This window comes from Mus pahari, chromosome 21 (assembly GCF_900095145.1).
Source record: "Mus pahari chromosome 21, PAHARI_EIJ_v1.1, whole genome shotgun sequence".
In the NCBI taxonomy this organism is placed as follows: Eukaryota; Metazoa; Chordata; class Mammalia; order Rodentia; family Muridae; genus Mus; species Mus pahari.
The window spans coordinates 52973341-52983163 of NC_034610.1; the positions used below are offsets into that span (position 1 = coordinate 52973341).

The 9823-nt window shown below is 41.5% G+C and overlaps 1 protein-coding gene across 6 annotated transcripts in view; it reads right to left on the reverse strand.

Annotated features, from left to right (window-relative positions):
- Positions 1-9602, reverse strand: part of Trmt11 (tRNA methyltransferase 11 homolog) — a 66767-nt gene extending 57165 nt beyond the window's left edge. For 2 of the 6 annotated variants that reach the window (XM_029533211.1, XM_029533210.1), the window contains exons 1-3: positions 9452-9551; positions 6276-6341; positions 2812-2885 (exon numbers count right to left, since the gene is read on the reverse strand). In XM_029533211.1, coding sequence (XP_029389071.1) covers positions 2812-2885; positions 6276-6341; positions 9452-9523 — 212 coding nt within the window. In that variant the 5' untranslated portion in view covers positions 9524-9551. Of the gene's footprint in view, positions 1-2811; positions 2886-4114; positions 4177-6275; positions 6342-9451 lie in introns of those variants that run through there. The other 4 variants (XM_021221404.2, XM_021221402.1, XM_029533213.1 and 1 more) reach the window with 4 other exon arrangements.
- Positions 9603-9823: the final 221 nt, after the last annotated feature.

The following is a 9823-nucleotide window of genomic DNA, read 5'->3' on the forward strand; positions in this document are numbered from 1 at the left end:
AGCAGTACATAATAGTTATTTTACTATAACCTCAGTAAAGAACTTAGCTCAAACAGCAGTACATAATAGTTATTTTACTAGTTCCTTATGCTGGACACAGCAAAATGGTCATTGGCTATGCTTCCTAATCTATTTGTGGGAAATATGTACACTGGAAACAAATAACAATATAACCCCAAACCACACAAAGTTGAACCTTACAAGAAAGGAGGGAAATTCAACATTAAATTAGGGTATTTCCAAGTTTTCATCATTAATACACATACAGAAATGTAGAAATATATGTGCATATATTTGAGGGGAGCTAGGGATTGACCCAGGGTCTCACATGTGCTAATAAGCACACTATCTACCACTGAGTTAAATCTCATGCCCTAATTATTACATATTATACTAGGTCAAACCATACAATAAAATCCCTTTTTTTTTTCTTAAGGAAAGCTGCAGAAAATCGTTTTTTCTTAATGTTTTCCCTAATATAAAGGGGTAGGGAATGCAAATACAAACCCTACTATTAGTATTTAGCTATTATTTAGTAAAACTGAAAATGTTGAGCTCTAACAAAGTAAGTAACCAGGTTGTGCTCTATGTTTCACATTTTGTGGCATGTATAAAATATTCCTACTGAAGGAGCTGGAGAGACTGCTCAGTGGGTAAGAGGATTTGCTGCTCTTGCAGAGAACTCAATTTGGTTCCCAACACCCACATCAGGCATCTTACAACCACCAGTAACAATAGTTCCACGGGATCAAACGCTGTCTCTAGCCTTTGAATGCATCTGCACACATGTACACACACTCATATCCAGGCACACAGATATACAAATAAAATAAAAATAAATGTTTTTAAAGTACATACTAAAACTATTTTAAATCAATTTTAAGCTTAACTGAACTACAGAAAATTTTGAATGACGTTTAAATATGTCCTTGAAAGTCTATATTAATAATCTGTAGGTAAAACATAAATTTGAAAGTGAATTAGTCTTCTACTAAATGCAGAGCAAGTAATGCTCCTCTCATTAGCAGCATCTTCAGGGAAACCCCAGCCATGGAAAGGATAAACGACCAAACACAAATCCTCATGTTTTACAATATTACAAATGATTAACTTTCTACTTATCAAACATAAGCATCAAAAGACATGCTTTAAACATGTAACTTCTGAGTATGTGGTGGCTATTTTAAGCCTAATATCCCTTACTTCTGGAATTTAAATATCTTAAATAGCTGTAGATCTTAACAAGACTAAGTAAAGCAGAAATGTTGCATATGGAAGGAACAGTCTCTCTAGCTCCTTCAGTATGAAATATTTTGCTATACAAATAGTCTTCATTTTTTCTGTTGTTTCCAATTTCTAGTCATTACTGTCAAAGAAAAAATTATTGTTGCTTCCAGTTTCCGTCTGCTCCCCAGAGCTGACCCTGTGCCACAGCTCTCCATACCCAAATTCTGCCGGGAGAGAGCTGGTCTCCCAGGAATGCTGACACACAGGCTTGCAGGAGGGACAAGCCACAGCCAGAGACAGCAAACCCAGACACTACTACTGATGCCAAGAAGTGCTTGCTGACAGGAGCCTGATACAGGTGTCTCCTAAGAGGCTGTGCCAGATCCTGATCAATATAGATGAGAACGCTCATAGCAAAACATCAGACTGAGCATGCCCCCAATGGAGGAGTTAGGGGAAGGACTGAAGGAGCTGAAGGGACCTTATCTGGCATCAATGGGAGGGGAGGCCCTTGGTCCTGTTAAGACTTGATGCCCCAGAGTAGAGGAATGCTAGGGTGGTGAGGCAGGAATGAGAGGGTGGGTGGGGGAGCACCCTCATAGAAGCAAGGTAAGAGGGAATGGGATAGAGGGTTTACAGAGGGGAAACTGGGAAAGGGGATAACATTTGAAATGTAAATAAATAAAACATCCAATTAAAAAATCATTAAATATATATTGTTAAATAATAACAAGTTCATTAACAAGCTGTGGTTTAAGGAATTAGATTTAGAATTGAGCTTACTTCTCAACAGGAATTCATACCACATTACAAAACATTGTTAACCATGATAAATATATATCTTTATTTTCATTCCATTATTAAAAGCAATATCTAAGGAAAAGAACAGTTTCAATAATCTGCTATAATAGTCAGGAAAAAAGCAACATTAAAATTAAAGAAAATGGATATAAGAGAGAGTAATGATCAAAGTCAGAAATAAGAATAAGCAACAAACAATTTACTCAAAAATATGCTTGTTAGAATCCATTTCTCTAACACATACATTTCATCAGAGTTTTGTCACCTTTAATTTACTAATCTGAGGGCTGGTGAGATGGCTTAGTGGTTAAGAGAACTGACTGCTCTTCCAGAGGACCTGAGTTCAATTCCCAGCAACCACATGGTGGCTCACAACCACCTGTAAATGAGATCTGATGCCTTCTTTTGGTGTGTCTGAAGACAGTGACAGTGTACTCACATACATAGAATAAATAAATCTTTTTAAAAAATTACTAGTCTGATTATTCAACTTCAAATCAAGAATGAGAAAAGCAGGTTTAGATTTTCCATGACTTGGTTACCCTGAGTGTGGCACTCAGTCGATGTAAGAATATATGTCACTCAATACTAGCTTCCCGCTAGTGTTAGAACTCGCTTGTCACCTCTGCTGCATAAGGTAACTCTCTGTTCCCTTATCATCACCCAATGGTAAATCTGTGAAACTTCAAACTGATGCCCCTCTGCTACCTTCCACAGCAAGAACTACACCACAGTGGTTGTGAAGCCTTGGGTATGCACTCCCACATAAAGAGTTTCGCTTACTTGGCGCACACGGTCCGTTTCATTAAGTTTCTTGCCATATCTTCAGAGGGAATGTTAAGAATCCAAAATGGAGACTGAAAGAAAAAAAATAGGCATGCAAATGACTGCTACAATAGGTCTAGTATGTTTTGATTCAAGGAGTCACCAGGAGAAACTCCTTTTTACCATGTAAAATAGGCAAATCTGATCTCTGCTCAAAATAAAATCATTCTGATAATAAAAAGCTTAGTTATTTTGGTGGATAAGTTGTTGGGATAATACTCTAAAATGTAAGAACACTTTCATAAACCACTCCATAAATGAAAATATCGGTAAAATACACTTTAAAGTTACTTTTTCTCAAAACTAATTTTCATACTGGCCTGGTATTTTCCCTTCCAAGTGTTGAAATTCTAGTCCTATGCACAACAATGGAGTTCAGGGTTTCCCTTCATTTGCATTTATAGTTAGAGTAGAAAACCAACCCAGACAGAGAGTGTATTGCTGGGCTTTTTGTAACTCGGCATCCCTTATAACATCTGAAGCACACTGTGAGTTATTTTTAAATTACTGAATCTCCTTTCCTCTCCCTCCCTTTGCTCTTTATATAGTCTGGGTTTTTGTTGTTTAACACACTTAGATGAGGAAACGTCTCCACCAGATTGGCCTTGAGGCAAGTTGGCTGGACATCTTCCTGAGAAGTGATTGATAAGGAAGGGCCCTGCCCACTGCGAGCGGTGCCATCCTTTGGCAGGAGGTCCTAGGCACGTTAGAAAGCAAACTGAGCAAGCCAGAAAGTGGCACTCCTCCATGATCTCTGCTGAAGTGCAGCCCCCAGATTCCTGCCCTAACTTCCCATCACCACCGACTGGGATCAGATTGTGTAAGCCAAATAAATCCTTTCTTCCGCACGTTATTTTTGGTCATGATGTTTATCACCATAAGAGAAACCAAACTGACACAAACCCCGCCCCACCCACTCACAGGAACGCCTCACTAAGCTGCCCTGGCGAGGATCCTTTCCTGTCATAAGTTCCCAAGTGACAGAAAGATAGGGGTATGCTACCATGCCCAACCCGGTCTCTCATCTTATGGATAGCTGTGGCATGAGGTGTCCTGTGAATTAATGGTGATGTAAAGCCATCGGTGTAGATTATTGTTATTAACTTGAATTATTTTATCATTTTATTTAATGTAAAAAGCAAACATTTCTCAATCCTCAGTCCCAGCACCCAATAAGCAGGCTGGAAAGCTCCCTGAAAACAGCGCCTTGCCAGAGCATGGCTAAGCCCAGCAGTGCCCTTCCCTCAGCTCATGCTCACACCTTAGATCCACTTGTTCCCCTCTGTCCTTCCTGTCAGTCACCGAGGCACCCTGGAATAGAAGCCAATAACAGACGACTTCAACTAAAGGCCTCTTGTCTTTTAAAAGAAAAAAGATGAGATTGTCATGTTCAGTCTTCTTCCAACACTGATACTACACTACAAAGAAATTCAAAATAACTCAAACAAGGTAAGTAAGTCATCTTAGCATTTTAAAATTGTGCATACAGGGCTAGAGAGGCAGTTCAGTCATTAAGGCAAGCCTCACAACTAAAATTTGGGGCTACAATGTATGGTCTATATCTGGTCTATGTTTAATCTACATATGGTCATACATAGATATGGTCTGATATGAACTCAACCTACCTTAACTTCCTCACATCGTATGAGAGCACATTCATGTGGACTTCAAAACTGTTGGATGATACTCATCTTCGAGGCTACCATGCTGACAGGGAAGAACCCCAAATGACTGACAGTTCTCATGTTTTGTTTCTTTAAAACTTCTGATTTTAGCCAGGCTGTGGTAACCCATATCTTTAATCCCTGCCCTTGGAGGCAGAGGCAGGTGGATCTCTGTGAGTTTGAGGCCAGACTGGTCTACAGAGTAAGTTCCAGGACAGCCAGGGCTAACACGGAAAAAAAAAAAAACAGAAAAAAATTTCTTGATTTTAAGATATTCAGGTTTTTAAATCATTTATGATATTTAATATTATACCTGGTTGATGTTTTTCCTTTCTTTGTGGTTGGGGGTGAGAGACATTCACCTTACATAACTGTGGCTATCCTGAAACTCATCATGTAGACAAGGATAGCCTTGAACTCAGATATATTCCAGCCTTTGCCTTCTAGGTTCTAGGATTAAAGGCATGTGCTTCTGGTATATTTCTAAGTGATAAAATAATGTAAATCTTAATTTTTAACTAATCTATAAATGCCCTTTCTCTTGATCATGTCTTTATGTTCTGTGTGCTTACCTTAAACTCTTACCTTATTTAAAACTATTTTAAAAATTCAAGTGTTTCCACCGTGTCTGCATGTATATTATGTGATTACATATATATTCCCACAACTCAGTATAATTTGGATAAAATAAATCTAGCTATTAAAATAAACTTTTACTCTAGCAGATACTCAAAAATTTGGATTAACTCTTTTTATCCAAATTATACGTAAGATACCAATCTCTAATAATAACAAGTACTGAAAGTTCTTGATTTCATTATTATCTAAAATGCCCTATAGTACAATTAGCAAGGATTAAAATAACTCAAAAGGGGGTTACTATTACAGAAACTCTTCTGAAGTTCCATTTCTAAGCATTCACATACACGTAAGACAGATCACAGAGCACAAGCAGCTGCGAATATGGGAGGAACCACAGTCAATCTACTTGAACACACGTTCATTCTAGTTACTTTAAATGAATGTTCCTTCATCTGCTACCTCCACTCTGTTATGCCAAACAGTTCCCTTAATTACTTAAGCACAGAAACCTTCACATGTCACACGTAAATGTTGTAACCAATATAGGAAAAGTAAAGAAAGTACATCATGATCCAGGTCATGATGATTTACAATTCTGATATAATCCACAAGTTTCTTGATTAAAGGTCTTAATGGGTATTCCTCTCTCCTGAAAACAGCTGCCCTGACCGCTTCTCAGCCTCATCTACAACACACTAGCAATGAGCATTCCTGGCCCCTATATGCACAACTATAAGGCTTGGCCAACTGGGGAAACTGTGAGCAAGAACTCAGAAAAGAAGCTGTGTCCACAGAGACTGATGAAAACTGCAGTACCTGTCTTGGGCTACCTTTAGCATCCTCCCCATCTCTGTGTAGAAACTAACATACTGCACCAATAGATTAAAAAACACTTCCTCCCAGCAAAAGCTAAGGATGTCATCTGATAGCATCTCAGGCCTGTAGAGATGCTTCCTGCATCTTGCCTACAAACCACCCCTCTGATGTATAGTAGGACATATTTCAGCCTTACCTTAATTTATGACTTCCTTTGTTCTGTAAAACCAGGAGAACTGCTTCATTGCAACACAGAATGTGGAGTAACCTAAATATGTGTTCCCAGGCCATAACCATTCAAAATGGCTCCAAAATAAACTACCTCCTATTCCCTTAAAAAAAAAAAAAAAATCACCTTACCTTTCCATAAGTTTCCTGACTGTTAGTGAACTGGCCTCCAAACACCGATAGTAAAGACTTTATTTCCTGTAATGAAAAACAGAGAGAGAATATATTTTGTTACTGTCTGAGGCAGAAATGTCCCCCAAGGGCTCATGTCTTTCAGGTCAGTGCTTAGCTTGAAGCATTACTTTGAACACTGGAGAATATTTAGGAGGCCGTGGCTAAGTCCATCACTAGGAGGCAGGCTTTGAGAATTATTCCCGTGATTCCAACCTGCTCCATGTTTCTTGGTATGTGGGCACGCAGCTTCCTCATAAGCCTGCCTCAGACCATGCCACTCTGCCTCATCTCCAGCTGCACTCTCCGAAGTCATAAGGCAAAACAAAGCTCTGCTCCGTCCTGTTACTTCTGACAAGTGACTAATGTGCCTTTTAAACCCTTTAAACTGAGTCCGCAAAGAAAAGCAGGTCTAATGATAGAAAGAAAGAGTACGTAAATATCTACTTGCTATTGTCAGCATCAGGCAATTGGAACATAGAGTTCTGAGATTTTTTATAATTCTAACCATGGTTATTAGGTTATAGACCTGAGAAATTTTATACATGAGCTACTAAAGGATTTCATCAGAAACTGTTCTGTCCTGATTTAGGAAAGTAAAAAAAAAAAAAAAAAAAAAAAAAAAAAAAAAAAATTACAGATGCTACAGATTAGTAAATAAAATAGTCAACAATAAAAAAATAGAATGAATTATTAAACATGATTTGAAGGTGTTTGAAAAAGAAATAATTAGCTAGGGAACATAATTGTGAGTTTGAAATGTGTAGAGACATGGCTAACCTTTCAGTGTAGTTATAAAACTAGAAGGAGCTAACACCAGTTTTGTTTGTTTTTGAGACTGTCATATAACCAAGGCTGCCTTGACGTCTTGATTCACCTGCCTCCACTTCCCAAATGCTGGGATTACCGGAGTGTACCACTCTACCTGCCCAGAGTGAACATTTTAAATGTAATATGCATGTCATGAAGAAATTTGATCAAATGCATATTCTTCAGGCAATCTCTTTGTACTGATAAACACAGATTGACTGTAAAAATACCTTGCTTTGTCACACTGACAAACTGTTTGCTTAAATAAGATACAGCAAGTGAACTCTCTCCCTCCACATTGGCCCAGTGAGGAAGTAACTATGAAGATGAGAGTCCCCGCTGCTGGCTGCCAACAGTCTCCTTTCCTCCCTTCCCGAAGGTCTTTACACCATGACCACGGCCATCAGGAGAGAGTGATGCCATCACCAAGTTTCCCACTCCAAATCACAAACAATGGGAGATGCGAGCAACAAATGCCACCTCTAGCTCTCTTTGGGTATGCATCAAGTTGTTTCTTGTACTAGAAGCATGAGGATGGACCACAAACCAGTGCAGACGGACAGAACATCAGTGAAGACCGCCCAGGGGCTCTTTGACAGCACAGGCTTGAACAGGAGACATTCTAAAACACGGCGTAAGATTACAACTTGATGTTCAGATCTTGTGAATGCTACCATGCACTTTGACGCTCCAATTCTTTACATGTGCGTTATCATAGCTACCAGATGGAGTAGGCTATCCATATGTAGAAATCAGCACAGTACGGCAACCAAGATTGTGGTGCCTGAAGCTCAGTCCTCTCCCTAGGCTCTTCCTAACTGTTCTCGTATTCTCCCTCCGTACGTTCTGACTCCATACGTTCTCCCTCCGTACGTTCCGACTCCGTACGTTCCGACTCCGTACGTTCTGACTGAGAGATGTCTGCCTTAGTCCCCTTTCCTCGTTTTTAATCTCCTCAGGAGACATAACCTTCACCTTAACCACAAAGTACGCACATCCACTACTACTCAGCCCCGTAAGGAGGAGGAAGCCTCTCTCCTTATGTCTGACATGTTGCATGTCTCCTTCCAGTTTTCCTTTAATGTCCAAGCTTCCAAGCATCCGTACTTGGCCTACCACTTTTTTTTTTTTTTTTAAACCTGTGGGTACACTCACAAAAGTAAGGAAGGCCTGGTGCCTATGGAGGCCAGAAGTGTGGGCACCCCTGGTGGCTGTAGGCAGTATCCTGATGCTGGGCACCAAATTCAGGTCCTCTGGAAGAGCACTGTTCGTAACCAGTGAGCCAACTCTTCAGCCCCAGTGTCTCACCACTTTGTGAACAGGAAGCTGAGGAAATCTCATCCTTTCCAGGTTTTCTTAGGCAGAGAAATGAAATGCTTATCACAATCTAGATTTGTTCTCCTCTCCTACACAGCCATGCTATCCTGTTCTCCGACTGCTGACACTAGATTAGTTTCTTACTCATTTAATATTCCAACAGATTCTTATTAACTCCAGTCCTATTGCTCTCGAGCCCTTCCTTCATTTTACTTTCTATTAAAAACAATCTAATTCTGAGTCTTTTAAACTGTTTAATTCCTTTTCCAAGCTATGGTGTCCTCAAGTCTGTTTTCCCTGGTCCATCAACCTACTTCTCTTTCTTTACCACTTCTGCTACATAACTGGTGACAAGTAATGGGCAACAGTTTATACTTCTAATGGACCTATTTCCTTGGCCCGGCTAATACTGTAGCTCATATGTCATCTGCACCTTGAAAGGCAACATCCTCCATTCATGAACGGACAAATATTCCCTTTTTAAAGGCTCCCATACTTTAAAGGCTCCCACTAAGTGCCCCTCCATCATTGCACTTCACAAAGTTATGACTATGCTCTCCCGTCTGCTAGTCCTGAGCCTAAGTAAACACTATGCTCTTTAAGGGCAGAGCTGTCGGTCGGCGCATCCTCAGCGTTCGGTGCTCGCCGACTTCAGGCGCTGTAGAAAATGTTACTTGAGTAAATAAAAAAGCTTTCCGCCAACTTCATTAAGTACCACCCAAGCCTTCCATCATGCCTGAACCTATAGCGACACTCCTCACACTCCACCGAGAGCCCCCATGGATGTCTCCATTCTGCGTCGGGTCAGGTCCACCCGCTTTACTGCGGCGCCAGGAGCACGTGCAGAGGGGTGGATGGCAAGGCTGGGTCCTGGCGACAGGCTGCTGGGGACTCGGTCCGCCCAGCGGCCTCAAGCCCTGATCCAGGCGCGCGCAGCTGCCCGCAGAGACCCCTCAAGCCGGCGCGTGAGGAGTGCGAGCCTCTGCGCCCGGAACCCCAGGTCGGCTCACCGGTAGGCGGAACTCCAGATGCTCCTGTGCCATGAGCAGGAGATAGCGATTCAAGGAGCCCGGCAGCGCCATTGCAGCTACTACCGTGCGCCTGCGCGGCCTCCACGGGCCCGCCCCCTCCTCCTCCTCCCTAGAGCCAAGTTTCCGCTGAGCCTCAGTCCGGAGCCGGAAACGGAAGCGCGACAGGGAACCCTGGCAGGCGGCACTTTCTAGGAAGGGGCGCGAAGGGGCAGAGCGACATCCTGGTGCTCCCACAGTCTGTGGCGATCGTGGCACGCTCCCCTTGTGAGATGCATTGTTTTAAGGGGCAGACTGCAGTGATCCCGCGCAGTTCCCCAGTGATGCTCCACTTGGAGTGTTCTTCTGACTCCT